The sequence below is a fragment of the Drosophila suzukii genome, chromosome X (assembly GCF_043229965.1).
Source record: "Drosophila suzukii chromosome X, CBGP_Dsuzu_IsoJpt1.0, whole genome shotgun sequence".
Classification (NCBI taxonomy): domain Eukaryota; kingdom Metazoa; phylum Arthropoda; class Insecta; order Diptera; family Drosophilidae; genus Drosophila; species Drosophila suzukii.
In genome coordinates, this window is record NC_092084.1 from 26,724,316 (window position 1) to 26,745,642 (window position 21,327).

Here is a 21,327-nt window from a genome sequence, read left to right on the forward strand (position 1 = left end):
TTGGAGTCTCTCCGTTATGTTCGGCTAGCGACCAATATTTCGACGGAAAATTTTTAGTCGCGCAGCGACATGTGAATGTCCTAATATTTTATGAGCATTATTGTATATGTCAGGGGCTGAGACATTTGCTGGTCTCCTTCTTGCATTTTTGCTGCAGTTGCGTAGTGAGTCGCGGTCAACGTCTTCTCCGTTTAGATATCAAAAGCAAAGTGAAAAAGTCGGCTTCCTTCTGCCGGCTTCTTCTGACACACGTCAAAAGGTATTGCCTCATCCAATTGCAAATTCCTTTCTTTTCTCTCTCATATGCAATTCCTTTTTGGTTCTTCTCTCTCTCTCTCTCAGAGTCCTTGACCTAGACCATGACCGCGCCACACTCGGCTGAGACGACACTCTCTCTCGTTCTCAGTCCACGCTCTCAGCAATTGTGCAATTAAAAGGAACCACAAATAACCTAATGACTAGTTTATTTTATTCTTTATTCTTTCTCTTTCTTAATGCTTTACAGTTTCGTTTACATTTTCTTTCTTCTTATACATCTCCGACACGGCCATCCTGACTTTCACACGTCCTCGTGTGCATACTGTAACACTAGGTTGGTATCATTCTTGCTTTATTTCTCTTTTCATCTTTTACATCTTTCAACATCATTCTTAGCTTAATAAATAGTCTACACACACAACTTTATAAATTGCGTCATCAAATGTCGGTTTCGCAGGCTATCTCCCTTTTTCACATCATACAGTAAGTCAAATCAAACTTGTCACACCAGTCAACCGCGCCACACGCCATGACAGAACACTTCTGGTTCCACACTTGTGCCTTCGGCTTGACCTGGTTCAACTTTCTCTCAGTAGCTCGTACTCTTCTGCGCAAACCCGACCATTTGGCTATCCTTGTTATCAAACCACAGTTACAGGCTCTTGCCGCCCCACGCGACGCTTTGCACCTTTAGTGCCACGATCTGCTCAGATCCAAACTGCATCACACAATATCATCCATACCAGGCATGACTATTGTTGATCAAATCTAGCCCCTGTGTTTGATGTCTCACGACGAGTGTCTTTTTCACCACTGTCACTTTCCTCAATAGTCTCATCAGAGATCTGCTCGTCCGGCAGCCTTCTCAAACTCTCGTGCGAATACTTGTAGGTTCGCTTGCTAGTTAACGATTTTAACAGGTATCGATCACCCTTCAACAACTCGGCAACCACAAAAGGTCCTTTGAACTTAGGATCCAATTTGGTCTGATGCCGCTCTTCACTTCTAAGCAAGACATGATCCCCAACCTTGTGTTTTACAACTTTGGCCTTGTTCTTATCAACTCGATTCTTTTCATATTTCGCATTTATTTCAATATTTTCTTTGGCCTGAGCCCTCGCTTGCTTACAATCTATTTTAGTCTCTTCATTTATTGGCAATAAGCCCATTGGCCTGGCCTCTCTTCCAATCAATATTTCTAATGGGCTATACTTTGTTACCCTGTTCGTTGTGCAATTCATGGCTAACTGTACTTCACTGAGTGCATCCTGCCAGGAACGTTCACCTATCTCTACCGCTGTCAACATACTCTTCATCGTGCTCATGACTCTTTCAACCTGTCCATTGGCCCTACTTGCACCTGTTGCTATCAAATGTAACTCTATTTTATGCATTGAACAGAACTCACGAAATTTCCCACAAGAGAAACTCCTGCCTTGATCTGCTATGATACGGTTAGGTACCCCAAAAAGTGATATTGTTGATTTTACAGCCTTAATACAGTTTTCTGCATCTAAATGCAAAGTATGATATAGGTGAACAAATTTAGTAAATGCGTCTATTTGTACTATGACATATTCCTTGGTATCATTTTTACCACTCAGCTTTCCACTAATATCAATGTGCACAGTATGCCAAGGTATCTCAACTTTCGGAATTGGATGCAATTCCATTTGAATTTTCCCTGATGGAGGCTTTGCTAGTTTGCATTTGATGCAGTTTTCTACAAATTTTCGTACATACTTGGACATATGCTCGAACCAATACTGCTCATAAACCTTGTCTAACGTTTTCTGCCACCCCAAATGCATGATTGCTTCATGGGCGTGATTTACTACAGACCACCTAAAGGCTCTTGGGATTACAGGTAGACAGCGTGTTTTTCCATTTCTCTGAATTTTCCGATACAGAATTCCTGCTCTTAGCTCATACGTCTTTGCTAAACTCTCCAACAACTCTCCATCATTCAAATGGACTATAATTTCCCTTACACACGAATCACGCTGCTGCTCAGCTACAAGCCAGTTGTCTGTCACCTCTGTCAGGTCGATGCGGACTTCGGGTACTCTATTGGTTGTCTCACATTCAATGACAATCGGATTTCTGGATAAAAAGTCCACGTGCGCCATGCGATTTCCCTTGCGGTACTCTACAGTGAAATCAAATGATTGCAAATATGCCCACCAACGGTGAACTCTCGGCGTTAGTTCTATTTTAGCACGACTTGCTTTCAATGAATTACAATCTGTGAATATTAAAAACTTTCGACCGTGAAGGTAATGTCGGAAACTTTTTACAGCGTTGTATACTGCCAGAGTTTCTAATTCGTATGAATGATACCTCAAAAAGCTTTTTTGTTTTTTTTTTTGTGCCTAAAACGCTGTGCCGCTGTTGACGTCAGCAGAGCAGTCGGCGCAGCGTAGAAGACTGCCTACGAAAACGGTCGTGCAATAAAGAGAGGCAGATATTCGGAGATATCCCTCTCTTTCTTGTCTTATAATCTGCCTGCACTCCGCGCTCGCAGAGACAAATGTCGGCCGGTCCGTTATTTTTTTTTTTGGAGTCTCTCCGTTATGTTCGGCTAGCGACCAATATTTCGACGGAAAATTTTTAGTCGCGCAGCGACATGTGAATGTCCTAATATTTTATGAGCATTATTGTATATGTCAGGGGCTGAGACATTTGCTGGTCTCCTTCTTGCATTTTTGCTGCAGTTGCGTAGTGAGTCGCGGTCAACGTCTTCTCCGTTTAGATATCAAAAGCAAAGTGAAAAAGTCGGCTTCCTTCTGCCGGCTTCTTCTGACACACGTCAAAAGGTATTGCCTCATCCAATTGCAAATTCCTTTCTTTTCTCTCTCATATGCAATTCCTTTTTGGTTCTTCTCTCTCTCTCTCAGAGTCCTTGACCTAGACCATGACCGCGCCACACTCGGCTGAGACGACACTCTCTCTCGTTCTCAGTCCACGCTCTCAGCAATTGTGCAATTAAAAGGAACCACAAATAACCTAATGACTAGTTTATTTTATTCTTTATTCTTTCTCTTTCTTAATGCTTTACAGTTTCGTTTACATTTTCTTTCTTCTTATACATCTCCGACACGGCCATCCTGACTTTCACACGTCCTCGTGTGCATACTGTAACACTAGGTTGGTATCATTCTTGCTTTATTTCTCTTTTCATCTTTTACATCTTTCAACATCATTCTTAGCTTAATAAATAGTCTACACACACAACTTTATAAATTGCGTCATCAAATGTCGGTTTCGCAGGCTATCTCCCTTTTTCACATCATACAGTAAGTCAAATCAAACTTGTCACACCAGTCAACCGCGCCACACGCCATGACAGAACACTTCTGGTTCCACACTTGTGCCTTCGGCTTGACCTGGTTCAACTTTCTCTCAGTAGCTCGTACTCTTCTGCGCAAACCCGACCATTTGGCTATCCTTGTTATCAAACCACAGTTACAGGCTCTTGCCGCCCCACGCGACGCTTTGCACCTTTAGTGCCACGATCTGCTCAGATCCAAACTGCATCACACAATATCATCCATACCAGGCATGACTATTGTTGATCAAATCTAGCCCCTGTGTTTGATGTCTCACGACGAGTGTCTTTTTCACCACTGTCACTTTCCTCAATAGTCTCATCAGAGATCTGCTCGTCCGGCAGCCTTCTCAAACTCTCGTGCGAATACTTGTAGGTTCGCTTGCTAGTTAACGATTTTAACAGGTATCGATCACCTTCCAACAACTCGGCAACCACAAAAGGTCCTTTGAACTTAGGATCCAATTTGGTCTGATGCCGCTCTTCACTTCTAAGCAAGACATGATCCCCAACCTTGTGTTTTACAACTTTGGCCTTGTTCTTATCAACTCGATTCTTTTCATATTTCGCATTTATTTCAATATTTTCTTTGGCCTGAGCCCTCGCTTGCTTACAATCTATTTTAGTCTCTTCATTTATTGGCAATAAGCCCATTGGCCTGGCCACTCTTCCAATCAATATTTCTAATGGGCTATACTTTGTTACCCTGTTCGTTGTGCAATTCATGGCTAACTGTACTTCACTGAGTGCATCCTGCCAGGAACGTTCACCTATCTCTACCGCTGTCAACATACTCTTCATCGTGCTCATGACTCTTTCAACCTGTCCATTGGCCCTACTTGCACCTGTTGCTATCAAATGTAACTCTATTTTATGCATTGAACAGAACTCACGAAATTTCCCACAAGAGAAACTCCTGCCTTGATCTGCTATGATACGGTTAGGTACCCCAAAAAGTGATATTGTTGATTTTACAGCCTTAATACAGTTTTCTGCATCTAAATGCAAAGTATGATATAGGTGAACAAATTTAGTAAATGCGTCTATTTGTACTATGACATATTCCTTGGTATCATTTTTACCACTCAGCTTTCCACTAATATCAATGTGCACAGTATGCCAAGGTATCTCAACTTTCGGAATTGGATGCAATTCCATTTGAATTTTCCCTGATGGAGGCTTTGCTAGTTTGCATTTGATGCAGTTTTCTACAAATTTTCGTACATACTTGGACATATGCTCGAACCAATACTGCTCATAAACCTTGTCTAACGTTTTCTGCCACCCCAAATGCATGATTGCTTCATGGACGTGATTTACTACAGACCACCTAAAGGCTCTTGGGATTACAGGTAGACAGCGTGTTTTTCCATTTCTCTGAATTTTCCGATACAGAATTCCTGCTCTTAGCTCATACGTCTTTGCTAAACTCTCCAACAACTCTCCATCATTCAAATGGACTATAATTTCCCTTACACACGAATCACGCTGCTGCTCAGCTACAAGCCAGTTGTCTGTCACCTCTGTCAGGTCGATGCGGACTTCGGGTACTCTATTGGTTGTCTCACATTCAATGACAATCGGATTTCTGGATAAAAAGTCCACGTGCGCCATGCGATTTCCCTTGCGGTACTCTACAGTGAAATCAAATGATTGCAAATATGCCCACCAACGGTGAACTCTCGGCGTTAGTTCTATTTTAGCACGACTTGCTTTCAATGAATTACAATCTGTGAATATTAAAAACTTTCGACCGTGAAGGTAATGTCGGAAACTTTTTACAGCGTTGTATACTGCCAGAGTTTCTAATTCGTATGAATGATACCTCGATTCTGGGGGCGATGTACACTTGCTAAAGTATTCGACCACTCTAGGCTTACCGTCTATTTTGTGCATGAGAATGGCACCATAGCCACTTGCACTTGCATCTGTATGCAGCTCTATGGGATATTGTGGATCAAAAATAATTAAAACCGGATCATGTGTTAGTACTGAGATGATCTTCTGCCGTATTTCTTCATGCTCAGCTTTCCAAACGAAACTACTAATTTTGGAAGTCAACTGATATAACGGTTTCATCTGTTCAGAGAACTGTGGGACAAATTTACGGAAGTACGACGCTAATCCTATAAATTGTCGTAATTGTGAAACATTCGTTGGTTGAGATAGTCCAGCCAGAGCTTGTATTTTTCGCGGATTTGGTTCAATACTACCATCCTTGACCAAGTAGCCAAGATATTCTATTTCAGTTTTCAGAAAAGAGCATTTTTTTATATTAAATGAAAATCCTGCTTCCGATAGAGCCTTTAGCACAACTGTCAATCTTTCAAATGCTTCCTCTTTTGACCTTGCTACTATCACTACATCATCAATGTAAACAATTGCATAGGAGTACGCCAGGTCACCCAGTGCTCGCGCTATAGCTCGCTGAAAAATCGAAGAGGCATTCTTCAGCCCAAATGGCATAGATAGAAACTCGTACTGGCCCTCAGGGGTTACAAAAGCAGTTCGCTCTATAGATCCTACATCTATTGGAATCTGATAAAACCCACTAGCCATATCTAAACAAGAGAAGTATTTACCCCCACGCAGTCTGTTTACTTGATCTGATATTAGAGGCAAAGGATATTTGTCAGCCACTGTATTTGCATTTAGCTCTCTATAATCTATGCACAAACGATCACTGCCATCTTTCTTCTTAACTAACAAGATTGGACTCGCGAATGGAGAATTACTTGGACGTATTACATTTGCCGCCAACATTTCTTTGATTTTATCTCTAACTAATTCCTTTTCATCTACGCCAAGTCGATATGGACGTCTCTGCACAGTCTTGTTGGCATCTAATAAACGAATTTCTAATTCTCCAGTCGTGACACGTCGGCTGGGTATTCCAATAATAAAATGCTCAGTGTATTGGTCAAAAATGTTCATCAATTTAGACTTATCATTATCACTTAAATCATAATTTTCATCAAATAGCTTATCATAATTTGTAATAGTTTCTTCGGATATTGAATTAATTTGTTTACTTTTAAAAATATTAAATTTATCAGCATCCATCGTTATGCCAAAGCCAAGTGCCAAGATTTCACGACCAATCATTATGTCATGTTTCAAATGCTCGTCCATAACTACATTAAACATGATTTCCAAATTAAATTTACAAATTTGTATGGTGGACAGTATTTGTAAATTACAGTGTACAACATTTGTTCCAATTCCTTTTAGAATGACTAAATTATTAAATCTTTTTCCGGCCAGTTTGACTGCTAACTTTTCCTTTATTAAGGAGCACTCGGCACCCGAGTCGAAAAAGAATGGAAAGGCCTCACCAAATTGATATAAAATTCCTTTCGGCTCCAACACTGCACAGACATCTACTCGCTTCTCGTTCATACTGCTACTCGATGCTGCTGTTCCCTTCATACATGCCGATGCAATATGACCGACGATTCCACATTTAAAGCAAGTCACGCCAGTCCTGTCTCGTCCCGCCAGTGGTCTTCCAAACGATTGATTTGGTTTTGATTGTTCTGCCTTCCTTTTACGGCAGTCCAGCATTTTGTGTCCAGAAATTCCACAGTAATGGCACTTCATTGGTGTGTGTGCCTTGAATCTCTTCCTGTCGGGGCCTATCGAAAGATCTGAAGCCAAAAGCTCACTTCGCTTGCTGTATGCGTACGCCTTCAACTGCTGCTGTAGTTCATTTCTGTTCGTTATATTGGTGGTGAACAGTAGACGCTGCAGTCTAGTGTCGATTTGTGACGTGTGTGCCAGCACGAAAGAAACAGCTATTTCTTCGATGTCCATCGACTTCCATTTTGTCAAAAGTGACGTCACTAATCGGCTACCGTACGCTGACAAACACTCGCCCGTTTTCGGCCGTCCGTTGAGAATGTTCAATAAGGTGGCGGCCGGCGTCTCAGAATCGTCGTAGCGCTGAACAAACAACTCTTGGAATTGTGGCCAGGTAATACCAGCGTAGCTGATCTGTGCAAGCCATTGGGAAGCGCTCCCTTCTAGTGCTCCACTCAGCGACATAACCAGCGCACTGCCCTCCAGAGGATGCTCCGTGAGAATCATGTCGGCTGTTTTGCGCCACGCGCTGGCGTCAGCTTCAGCCGCGTCTGGATTAAACTTTGGTAGTCTCAATGATTTTTCACTTGTTGTTGTTGAAGCAGGCTGCTGCATTGTTTTTAATATTTCGATGAATCGTAGATTTTGTGCTTCCAACAGAGATCGCCATTCACTATCACGCTGGGCCTGAGCCGATCCCACTTCTGATGTCAGGGGCTGAGACATTTGCTGGTCTCCTTCTTGCATTTTTGCTGCAGTTGCGTAGTGAGTCGCGGTCAACGTCTTCTCCGTTTAGATATCAAAAGCAAAGTGAAAAAGTCGGCTTCCTTCTGCCGGCTTCTTCTGACACACGTCAAAAGGTATTGCCTCATCCAATTGCAAATTCCTTTCTTTTCTCTTTCATATGCAATTCCTTTTTGGTTCTTCTCTCTCTCTCTCAGAGTCCTTGACCTAGACCATGACCGCGCCACACTCGGCTGAGACGACACTCTCTCTCGTTCTCAGTCCACGCTCTCAGCAATTGTGCAATTAAAAGGAACCACAAATAACCTAATGACTAGTTTATTTTATTCTTTATTCTTTCTCTTTCTTAATGCTTTACAGTTTCGTTTACATTTTCTTTCTTCTTATACATCTCCGACATATATCAAAAAAAATCAACTAATATTGTTTTATAAAAGTAAATTATTTGATTATAGTAAAATTAAGTTAATTGAATTTACTTATAATGTTATGTTCACTTATTTTACACTTTTATTACAGTATAATTTTTTAGTTTAGTTATAGAAATTTAGTCCGTTAAAATTGATTTCAATATTAAAAACATTTTAGTATTAACATTTTTAAAAAATTCATATTGTATTTTTTACTCAAGAAGTAAAAATTATATAGTCGGATATTTGTCGCCTTAGAAAGGGTATAGGTGCAATGGCACGCGCCAACAGCGAAGAGAAAACAAAAGAAATCAAGCACAGGGGTGAGAGGAAGACTTGGTGCATTTGCATTCTAATTTGAGTGATTGCAAAAGAAGGATCGATTTCAATTGTGCGCATCAGGCATCAGCTTAACTAAAACGTGTTTTAAAGTTAAAATTATAAACCCAGGTAAGTGTTACGTTAAGTTTAATACGTTGTGCATTAAACTGACTTTAAAGGTACGTTAGTTTAAAAACTATTTTATGCGTTTGACAAAATAACCCAAAAAATCGGATACCGCTAGCCAAAAGTGGATTGATAAAATAAATTACATAACGGACATAAATTACATAACAAGAAAAAATCATTTGTGCACGTTTTTAATACTAATAAACTTCGCTAAACAACTCTCTTTTTCTGGGCAAGTCGAAATGTTTAATTGTGAAATATACAGCTACGCCCAAAAACATAGTGATTTTGCAATGCGCATTATTTTAAAAATTTTAAACAGACATAAAAATTTATTTATTTAACAAAAATCTAAATCTAATATATTTGAATAAATAATAATTGTTTTGAATAGCAAAATCACTTTCATTTTGGACACAGATGAATATATCATAATTAATAAATAATATAGATTATAAAATAAAAATGTTTGGTTATGTTTATCTCAAAAATTTATTGGTAATTTTCAGCTTTGATATTATTATATAATTAAAAAGATTTTATCACATTGTTGTTAAAAATATGTAAATAAGTGTGAACAAATGAGACATTTACAACAATTATTTGAAATGAAATCGATTTATCTATAATAATTATTTATTCAATTTAAATAAATTGATGAATGAATAATTATTTATATAATTATAATAATTATTTATATAATTATAATAATTATTTATATAATTATAATAATTATTTATGTATAATTTATTTATTTATTAATTTTAATTTATTATTATTTATTAATTATTAATTTATTAATTTATTTATTATTTATATATAATTTATTTATTTATATAATTATAATAATTATTTATATAACTATTATAACGTGTAATAAATAATAATAACACACTATAATAATTATTTATAATAAACAATAATTACACATTATAATAATTTTTTTGGAAAATAATTAATTTATTGATAATTATTTATTTATCAATTTATTTAAATTGAATAAATAATTATTATAGATAAATCCATTTCATTTTAAATAATTGTTGTAAATGTCTCATTTGTTCACATTTATTTACATATTTTTAACAACAATGTGATAAAATCTTTTAAATTATATAATAATATATATATAATATATATAATATATATAATATATATAATATATATAATATATATAATATATATAATATATATAATATATATATGGGCAAATCCGGAAAATGGTCAACCAGGCCCGAAACAAGAAAAATCTTCAAAATCATCGAATTTTTTGCGTATTTTCGCAAATTAATGGCCATATTTTCTTAACACAGTGGAACCAAAGCATATTTCATTTGTTTTGTTGAACAAATTTCCCTGAAAACTGAAAAAATTCACTTGTTTTAATTTTTAGCTACTTTTAAGGGCATTCTTATGATTAATTGTTTCGCAAGGAAAACATATGATTTGTTTGAACTTTTTCTACCAAATCTATTTATTGCAATCTAATTAGAAGATAAAAATCCAAGGAGGGCTAACATATTTTCAATTAACTGTTAATAAATCAACATGGAAAAATCGTACGTTCCCGACCCGTACGTTCGCGACCGGTACTTAATTCAATAAAATAAAAACAAATGGAGATATTTCCTTGGGGACAGACTCGAATGAAAGCTACATGAATCCATTTTAAAAGTAAAGTTATTTCTTTAGAATATTCCGTCCCAATTCGCAGATATTTGCATTCTACTAGATTAAGCGAAAGTCGACTTCCATTTTGTGTACGTTCGCGACCGCATGTTTTTTGCCAATATTCTGAAAATGATAGCGCAATAAATCCCATCATTTACACTAAGCTAAGAGCTAACAAAATGCTATAAAATAGCAAAAAAAAAAATTCAGAAAAATTTTTTTTTCTATTTTTCATTTGCACTAATTGCGTACGAACGTACGTTCGCGACCCCTGGAAATGCCCATTTGTTATATATATAATATATATAATAATTTAATTATATCAATTTGTTATTTATGTAATAAAAAAACAAGAAAGGAAGTTAACTTCGGCAAGCCGAAGTTTGTATACCCTTGCAGTTGTAATTATTGAATGTAATTCGAAATTCTTTAAAATACAAATAATAATAATTATAGTATAAGATAATATGTCAAAAATCATCGAAGCTATAATTTGTTTCATATTATTTTTCCACCAATTTTCCGATCGTTCCTATGGCAGCTATATGACAGTCGTCCGATTTCGATAAAATTTAATTCAAAATTCAAAACTAATTAAAAAATGTTATTTCCAAGCTTAGGAGGTTATATGCCAAAAAACACCAAAGATATAATTTTTTTGAATTTTTTTTCCTATAATTCCTATGGGAGCTGTAAGATATAGTTGTCCGATCCTGCTGGTTTCGACTTATATACTACCTGCAAAAGATATAAGACATTTGGGAAAGTTTCAGCCCGACAGCTTTAAAACTGAGAGTTTGCGTAGAAACGGACGGACAGACGGGCAGACGGACATGGCTAGATCGACTCGTCTAGTGATCCTGATCAAGAATATATATTCTTTATGGGTTCGGAAACGTTTCCTTAGCTGCGTTGCAAACTTCTGACTGAAACAATATACCCTCTGCAAGGGTATACCAATTATTGTTTTAAATTGTTTTATATTAAAACAAAAGTGTAATGCCAAATTTTGATTTTCAGGTCTCATCTAACAAATAACTTTGTTTTTTATCAAAATGCCAGGTTCTCGTCAGGTTAGAAGATTAATTAAAAGAGAAAGGGATCAGTTACGTGAAAGATTTAGGTTAGTTGAATAAAATTTGAACATACTTATTGACGAAATTAGGGATCACGAGGAAATTGAAGCTGATCAGGAAAACTTAGAAGTAGGTCAGGTTAATCTAGAGTTAGGGGAGGAAAATTTAGAAGTAGGTCAGGATAATCTAGAGTTAGGGGAGGAAAATTTAAAAGTTCATGAAAATTTAGATGTAGATCAGGAAAATGTATTAGGAGGTCAGGATAATGTAGAAGTTAATCAGGAAGATATAGAAAACATTGAGTCCGATCAGGGAAGCTTAAATTTTAAATTAAAGAAGTGGTTTATAAAGCACAAGCCAACTCGTAGTTGCGCCATAGATTTAATTAAAATTTTAAATGAAGAAAATTTAAATGTTAGGCCTTTCAATAAATTTAAATGCAGGAATACTCCAGATATTACAGAAATAGATGGGGGTTCATATTTGCATATAGGCTTATCGAAGCAATTAGAAAAATTATCAGTGGTAGCAGAATTACCAGAAGTTTTAAGCATTGACGTTAATATTGACGGTCTTCCCCTTACTAAAAGCTCTCGTGCACAATTGTGGCCTATTTTAGTTCGAGTTAATAATATTAATAAATGCCCCGTCTTTCCAGTAGGAGTTTTTTCATCTAAAAATAAATTTACTAGTGAATTGTCCGATCTTTTTATAAACGGACTTACAATTTGTAACAAAAAAGTAAATTTAGAACTTAGGGCGGTGGTTTGTGATGCACCTGCAAGGGCATTTGTTACAGGAACCCCTGGACATACATCCAGTCACGGCTGTACCAAGTGTCTTCAGGTTGGTCGCAAAATAGATGGTACATTAACTTACAGTACTGTTGCTAGTGAGTTAATTACTGATGAAGACTTTGTAAATAGAATTAATCCAAACCACCACAGCAAAGGTTATTTGAATAGTCCGTCCGCTTTTGAAACGCTTGGTGTTCGTATGATAACCCAAGTTCCTTTAGATTGTATGCATCTTATTGAGTTGGGGGTAATGCGCAAATTTTTGGAAAGAATTTATTATAATAAAGTTATAAATAAAGTTTCAAAACAAAACCAAGACGGTATTTACGCAAAATTAATGTCAATGCGAACTTTTATACCTAGGGAATTTGCAAGGAAGGCGAGGACATTGTTAGAGCTTCCTAACTGGAAAAGCACTGAGTTTAGGCAGTTCTTATTATACACTGGTATTGTAGCTCTTAAAGATTCAATATTTGATAACCAGTATTATTTGTTTTTATTACTGCACTGCGCATATAGACTGCTCTGTTCGCAAAAGCAACGGGGAAATAATGTTGAAAATGCTCAACAAATATTAAATCTATTTGTTGAAAATTTCCCCATTGTTTTTGGAGTAAACAGTGTGACTTACAATGTTCACGGCTTACTCCATGTAAGAGATACTATCAATCAAGTCGGAAATCCGGTTTCAGGATCTTCTTACTCCTTCGAAAATTACTTGCAGCTCCTTAAAAAATGTGTTAGAAAAAAATCTTTTATCTTAGAACAAATATTTAGGAAGATAGTTGAAGAAAAATACGTAGTCCCACCAGAAGAACAAATAAAATTAGTAGGCAGAAATCTTAAAATGAAAGACTGCAAACTTAGTGATAGGAAACCAGATAACTTTTGTTTTGTAGGAGATGAGGTTCCAATTCAAATAGAATCTTTTGAAGAGGTAGAAGGGGAAATTTTTATTAATGGAAGGGAATTGGAAGATAGGGACAGTTTTTTTATTGAGCCAATGAATTCTTCTGGCCTAGGTATTTATTTAGTTAATTTAGAAGTGCCTTCTAGAATAAAAAGATTTTCAGTAATGGAATTTAGGAGAAAAGCGGTAGCCAGTCCTTATTTAGAAAAAATAGTAGTAGTTCCATGTTTGCATTTTTTTTAAAATAGGATTTTTAGTTTTTTTTTAAAGGAGGTGTTTAGTCCGTAGGCGTAATTTTATTATGAATCTGGCATATTTATTGCGACGGCGCTTTAAATATCTTTTGAAGATTCACCTACCCTGGTTCGAGTACCAAAAAAAAAAAAAACGGTAGTTGTATTATTTGTATTATTTGATTTATTATTTCTTTTTTTTTATTATTGTTTATTTACTGTTTATTTTTGTTTATTTTTTATAATTTAATTTTTTTCTAACTATTTACTAATATTTTCTTTATTTACAATTATTGTTTATTTACTGTTTATTATTATTTTCATTTATTTTTCTTTATTTTTTATAATTTGGTTAATTTATAATTTTTTACTAATATTTGATTAAAATATTTTTTGTTATTTTAAACATTTTTAAATTAGTATGTCTCAACCTGAATCAAAAATTCGTCGTGTCCAGTTTGATGTGTAGGGTAAGTGTAACTACAAGAAATTGATTTTCTTGTTTCAATATCCATAGTGATTGCATTAATACAATATTTTTTTTTTACAGAAACCCCATCGGTCTCTACTGAGTTAATAAATCTGTTTTATTGTGTAATTTTGTAATTTTTCTTCTTTTTTTTAAAGATTCAACTGAACGACAAATGGCAGAGTTGAAAGGTATGTTTTATAACCCTACACTGAAAATAGTAATCGCCCTGATTTTTAGAAATTTGTCGTTAATGGCGATTTATTTTATAAATTTAGAGTACGATAAATACGAATACTATTTAATATTAATTCTGTTACTTACATAAAAATAGTATTCGGCCGTTTTGTTTGAAAATTTAGCGTACTCTAAATTTATAAAATAAATCGCCATTAACGACAAATTTCTAAAAATCAGGGCGATTACTATTTTCAGTCTATTTTGATGTTTCATTTATTTTTTGTAATATACATAAATTAAAATTTCAGAAGAGGTTCTCCAAATCCGCAGGGAGATCTCTATTGTGACTCAGAAGTTGGACATTTTGGCGGACAAACTGGCGATAAACACCGCACTTTTAAAAGTATCATTTGATCCTGAGAACGAGATTTCGGGCGCGGTACCATTTCCGCTAAAAACAGAAGAGGAACTAGATGAGTTCGAAAATTCCTTGACCCCGGAGCTTATCGGTTTTTACGCAAGTATCGAGCAAGGCCGACTTGTTTTTGCATTTTTATGTTTCTTTTTTATATCTATTTGCAGACAAAGAAAATATCAAAAATAATTGGGAGCGAACCGCTGTCAAAGCGGTTCAAACTTATTATAGCAGAAGATATTATCAATGACTACAATTTGGACGGGTCCAACGGGAAAAAGTCCCTCAGATGCCGTATAGGGTTATACGGAGTTCTTAAAGGTAAATATACAAATAAAAATGTAAAACGCATTTCTAAACATATGCATTACATTTTTCAGGAGCGTTGGCCAAGGACTCCGAGGACCCGGACAAATCTTTAAGAAAGGCAATGACTAATGTTAAAAATAAACTTACCAAGCAAAAAAAAATAATAAATAATAAAATAAAAAATATAATAACTGTACAATTTTTGAAAATCTTAATAATACTGTATAATTAAAATTAATTAAAATGAAATTAAATATGTATGTATTTTAAATTCTATTTTTTTATAATTGAAAACTCAAGGAAAAATTCTGATTTTCCCAAGTGATTCACTTGGGACGAGTCACCGGCACGTGACAGGCCATACGAAAAATGAGTATAAGGAACAAGTGAAATCTCGTAGGAAAAATTTTCATTTGAATTTTCACTTGTGAAAATGCGGACATCCCATACAATTTTCTATATGGAGCGTCACTTGTTCTTCACTTGTGCACGAGGACATGTCCCACCGGATTCACAAGGTGATTCACAAGTGAAACTTTTTTTTTGGAACTGAAGGGTGGTTTCTGGTCTTGCCTTTTTCCCATCCACCCATTTCCGGTTGGCGCATGGTTCCGCATTACATGCTGACGGTCCACCGTGTGTGATGCAGCCCTGCATTGTGTGCCCGCATTTCAAGCATTCAAGCTTTCGTAAATGGTTGTTAGTTTGTGGCTTTATTCTCTGAATTTCTTCCAATTCGATAACACACGAAAGTTGACTATGAATTCAGTCCCAATGCACGAAATGTTGAGGCACAGCCTACTACTCTATAGAGCTCTACATCAAATTCAAAAAAATTGACAGCTTTAATAATATCATTTCATGAATTTGTCTGTGTTGTATAAACAGGGGCTATTATGAAAATGAACATAGTATGTGTTTTTATACCCTTGCAGAGAGTATATGATTTCAGTCAAAAGTTTGCAACGCAGTGAAGGAGACGTTTCCGACCCCATAAAGTGTATATATTCTTGATCAGCATCACTAGACGAGTCGATCCGTCTGTCCGTCTGTCAGTCCGTTTCTAAGCAAACTAGTCTCTCAGTTTTAAAGCTATCGGGCTGAAACTTTCCCAAAAGTCTTATATTTTTTGCAGTAGTATAAAGGTCGGAACCAGCCAATGTAAAAAAATTATATCGTTGGTGTTTTTTAACATATTACCTCCTTTCCTTGGAAATAACATTTTTTAATTAGTTTTGAATTTCGAATTAAATTTTATTAAAATCGGAGAACTATATCATATAGCTGCCACAGGAACGATCGGAAAATTGGTGGGAAAATAATATGAAACAAATTATAGCTTCGGTGTTTTCTGACATATTATCTTATACTATTGGGATTATCATTTTTTGTATTTTTAAATTTAATAATTATAACTGCAAGGGTATACAAGCTTCGGCTTGCCGAAGTTAACTTCCTTTCTAGTTTTGTTTCTTTTTAGACGTTGTATTGCAGCTAATAACCATGATTTTTGCATGTAAGTCCAGCTATGGAAGTAAAGGATAAATTTATTATAGGACCTTAGAAACAATCGATACCTGCATAAGATGAAAAAATAAGAAACAAGACAGGACGCTATAGGTGCATCACAAATAATTGCTCTAAACTCTACAAAAACTTTTTTATTTAATATAGTGACCCCGTTTTTTAATATGTCGGACAACTCTTTAGTAAACTTATCTAAAAACTCACCACAATCAAGGGGCTTATTATACCCCTTAAAAACTCCTAGTGGCAAAACAAAGAAATTTGTAATATTATTTAATCTAATTAAAATGGGCCACAATTGTGCACGGGAACTATTAAATAACGGAAGTCCGTCAATATTTACATCAATGCTTAAGAAATCCGGAATATCTTTTAAAACAGCTATTTTATTTAATTGCTTTGTCAAGCCGATATGCAAATAAGAGGCCCCATTTATAAAATGACTTTATTTTTAAATAATGCTTATTAAGAATTGTAATCAAATCAATTGCACAATTTCTTGTTGGTTTATGCTTTAAGTACCATCATGGTCACTACCAACATCTGCCATTTCCCTATATAACCGTTCCTGCGAATGTAAATAATTTACCTCTTCAACTATAATATTATCAAGCCCTGTATTCGAATCACCTACTTCCATTGCAATTCCTACTTCTACTCCTTCTACACTATTCTCATTTCTTGTAACTTCTGTAGAAATTCTCATCTGCTGTTTTAATTTTTCCTGCTCTATTTTAGCTAACCTACGCATTTGCCTATCTCCAACCATTTTATGCTTGTTATACCCTTGCAGAGGGTATACTGATTTCAGTCAGAAGTTTGCAACGCAGTGAAGGAGACGCTTCCGACCCCATAAAGTATATATATTCTTGATCAGCATGACTAGACGAGTCGATCTAGCCATGTCCGTCTGTCCGTCCGTTTCTACGCAAACTAGTCCCTAAGTTTTAAAGCTATCGGGCTGAAACTGTTCCAAAAGTCTTCTTTCTTTTGCAGGTAGTTTATAAGTCGAAACCAGCCGGATCGGACCACTTTATCTTATAGAATAATCGGAGAAAAAAAATCTAAAAAAATTATATTGTTGGTGTTTTTTAACATATAACCTCCTTAGGTTGAAAATAACATTTTTTAAATCATTCTGAATTTCGAATTTAATATTATTAAAATCGGACGACTATATCATATAGCTGCCATAGGAACGATCGGAAAATTGGTGGGAAAATTATATGAATCAAATTATAGCTTCGGTGTTATTTGACTTATTATATTATACTATTGGGAACTTCATTTCTTGTATTTTTATACCCTTGCAGAGGGTATATTGATTTCAGTCAGAAGTTTGCAACGCAGTGAAGGAGACGTTTCCGACCCCATAAAGTATATATATTTTTGATCAGCATGACTAGACGAGTCGATCTAGCCATGTCCGTCTGTCCGTCTGTCAGTCCGTTTCTAAGCAAACTAGTCTCTCCGTTTTAAAGCTATCGGGCTGAAACTTTCCCAAAAGTCTTATATCTTTTGCAGGTAGTATATAAGTCGGAACCAGCCGGATCGGACAACTATATCTTATAGCTCCCATAGGAATAATAGGAAAAACAAATTTAAAAAAATTATATCTTTGGTGTTTTTTAGCATATAACCTCCTAAGCTTGGAAATAACATTTTTTAATTAGTTTTGAATTTCAAATTTAATTTTATCAAAATCGGAAGACTATATCATATAGCTGCCATAGGAACGGTCGTAAAATTGGTGGAAAAATAATATGAAACAAATTATAGCTTCGGTGTTTTTCAACATATAACCTCCAACGCTTGGAAATAACATTTTTTACTTAGTTCTGAATTTCGAATTTAATTTTATCAAAATCGGACGACTATATCATATAGCTGCCATAGGAAAGATCGAAAAATTGGTTGGAAAATAATATGAAACAAATTATAGCTTCGGTGTTTTTATACCCGTTACTCGTAGAGTAAAAGGGTATACTAGATTCGTCGGAAAGTATGTAACAGGCAGAAGGAAGCGTTTCCGACCCCATAAAGTATATATATTCTTGATCAGGATCACTAGCCGAGTCGATCTAGCCATGTCCGTCTGTCCGTCTGTCCGTCTGTCCGTCTGTCCGTCTGTCCGTCTGTCCGTCTGTCCGTCTGTCCGTCTGTCCGTCTGTCCGTATGAACGCTGAGATCTCGGAAACTATGAGAGTTACAATACTGGGATTAGGCACGCAGATTCCTGAGATTCCTGCGCAGCGCAAGTTTGTTTCAGTAGAGTGCCACGCCCACTCTAACGCCCACAAACCGCCCAAAACTGTGGCTCCTACAGTTTTGATGCTAGATAGAAAATTTTAACTGAAATGTATTGTTCTCATCAATACCTATCGATTGACCCAAAAAAATGTTTGCCACGCCCACTCTAACGCCCATAAACCGCCCACAAACTTAAAAAAATCGTAAGTATGAACGCAGATATCTCGGAAACTATCAAAGATAGAGAATTGGGATTTCAGATTTAGATTCCGTAGCCTTGTACGCAGCGCAAGTTTATTACGCGAATATGCCACGCCCACCCTAACGCCCACAAATCGCGAAAAACTGTGGCGCCCACAGTTTTGATGCTAGACATACAAATTTAACTGAAATGTATTGGTCTCATCAATACCTATCGATTGACACAAAAAAAAGTTTGCCACGCCCACTTTAACGCCCACAAACCGCGAAAACCTGTGACGCCCACAATTTTTATGCTAGATAAAAAATTTTAACTGAAATGTATTGGTCTCGACAATACCTATCGATTGATCAAAAAAAAATTTTGCCACGCCCACTCTAACGCCTATAACGCTTAAATCTGTATAACGCCGGTAGGTGGCGCATTTTAATCTCGCTTTGCTGCTTGCATATCTCCATTTAGCTGAGTAACGGGTATCTGATAGTCGAGGTACTCGACTATAGCGTTCTTCCTTGTTTGACATATTATCTTATACTATTGGGAATATAATTTTTTGTGTTTTTTTAAATTTAATAATTATAGCTGCAAGGGTATATAAGCCTCGGCTTGCCGAAGCTTACTTCCTTTCTTGTTAAATTTAATTTCCGGTGCGTTGTCATGATGGAAGAGCACTTTTTTCTTCGCCAAATGGGGCCGTATTTTCTGCAATTCGGCGGCGAATCAGCCCAATAATTCGACATAGTACAGCCCCGTGACCGTTTTGCCCTTCTCTAGGTTGTCGATGTAGATCACACCTTGTGAATCCCAAAAAACGGTGGCCATCACCATTCCGGCCGATGGGACAGTGTTCGCCTTCTTCGGAGCAGGTTCGCCGGGTGAAGTCGACTGTTTCGACTGTTCCTTGGTCTCTGGTGTGTACCAGTGGATCCATGTTTCGTCGACGGTTACTAAACGATGCAGAAACTCCTTCGGATTGCGCTTAAACAGCGTCAAACTCTGCTATAAAGTGGTCTCACGGTTGCGTTTGTTGTTCGGAGTGAGGAAACGCGGCACCCGTCGCGCCGACAGCTTTCTCATGCCGAAAATTTCATGCAGGATATGACCCACGCGGTCTTTTGACATGCCTACTGTCTCGGCTATCTGGCGTATCTTCAATCGGCGGTCTGCCAATACGAGATCGTGGATTTTTGTCACGTTAGCCTCCGTGGTAGCCGTTTTCGGGGCACCTGGGCGTGGCACATCAAAAACCGACGTGCGACCACGTTGAAACTCGTTAAAATAATTTTTGACGGTCGCCATCGAAGGAGAAGAGTCACCGTACACAGCATCCAAGCGCTTTTTGATTTCGCTGCGCGATTTCCCTTCCAAAAACAAGAATCAAATCACAGACCTATATTGCTCTTTCTCCATTTTTCTTAAATCCGCGGACACGTCCGATTCCACACGCAGTCAAAACAAAACTACGAGTCCGATTCGGCTGAAATTTCGACAGTAGCCGTCTACGAGAATGTACTACACGATAGTACATTTCTCTTGCGATAGTGACGCCATCGGGCGGTGAGGCTAAGTACTTATCGGACTGCCCTCGTATAGCTGTCAAAGAAACGGTCAGAAAAAAAATTAAATAATTATTTTTAAAAAATGTTACTCTGTTGATTTTGATCGTATTTTCTTTTACTCTGGGATATGGAATATTTTAACTTTTCAGCATTACGAATTTAATTTTACACAAATATCACTGAAGCTAGCAACAATCCTTAAGTATTTAACATGGTGTTACTAACATTGATTAGTTCTTATAACTGCAAGGGTATACGCAAAAAGAAGAACGCGTAAAAGATATTTAAACGTAGAAAATTATAAAATTGTTAAACTAATGAATTTAATTTTAAAAAATTTAAATGAGTGGTGATGGCAAAAATAGCCAAAAGACATATTTAAAAGGTAGAAAATTAAAAACAGTAAGCAAATTAATTTGTTGCAGAATTTTAAGGCAAATCAGCTTTCAAAAAACGGAAAAACAATTTTTGAATATGGGTTTCTTAACATATTGATACAGCTTGGATATTTCTCTACCCAAATTATTAACGAAATACCTAAACAGACTTTTTTATTAAGAACTTGTGTCATTTTGTTTGCAATATGTTATAATTTTTTTTTCAACGTTTGAAGTTTGTTGGTCAGAAAAGCTCATTTTCAATTCGCACGATTCAGTGGCGCGTAAAAAAATTTTGATATTGTGCTGTTGTTTGCTTAATCAATTTGGTCTTATTATGCATAGTATTTTCAGTAAGACACCCAACAATTTAATTTGCCATATGAAGCCTGGTCCTGTCTGTCGTCGCGTCCTGGTATAAAAATTTTTTTGTACTACTTCTTGTTTTATTTTGTGCATTATATAACATATATGTATCTAAATAGCGCTAATGAATAATACCTAAGAAACGTATTTGTACCCGTTACTCGTATAGTAAAAGGTCATACTAGATTCGTCGGAAAGGAAGCTTTTCTGTCCCAAT

At 36.2% G+C, this 21,327-nt stretch overlaps 1 protein-coding gene across 2 annotated transcripts; it reads left to right on the top strand.

Moving 5' to 3' along the window:
* The first annotated feature begins 8,661 nt into the window (after positions 1–8,661).
* Positions 8,662–15,083, top strand: LOC139353440 (uncharacterized). Of its 2 annotated transcripts, XM_070997643.1 has the most exons (7): positions 8,662–8,769; positions 13,877–13,926; positions 14,007–14,028; positions 14,084–14,116; positions 14,414–14,622; positions 14,688–14,841; positions 14,901–15,083. In XM_070997643.1, the coding sequence occupies exons 2-7, from the start codon at positions 13,918–13,920 to the stop codon at positions 15,059–15,061; spliced, it is 588 nt and encodes a 195-aa protein (XP_070853744.1). In that variant the 5' UTR covers positions 8,662–8,769; positions 13,877–13,917; the 3' UTR covers positions 15,062–15,083. The 2 variants fall into 2 exon arrangements, with proteins under 2 accessions (XP_070853744.1, XP_070853745.1); XM_070997644.1 differs by lacking the exon at positions 14,007–14,028 and having other exon boundaries at positions 8,664–8,769.
* Positions 15,084–21,327: the final 6,244 nt, after the last annotated feature.

Coding starts and splice junctions, on each gene's coding strand:
- LOC139353440 (XM_070997643.1), top strand. Junction 14,029..14,083: donor ACCCCATCGGTCTCTACTGA/GTTAATAAATCT, acceptor TTTTTTTTAAAG/ATTCAACTGAACGACAAATG. Junction 14,623..14,687: donor CGGAGCTTATCGGTTTTTAC/GCAAGTATCGAG, acceptor ATCTATTTGCAG/ACAAAGAAAATATCAAAAAT.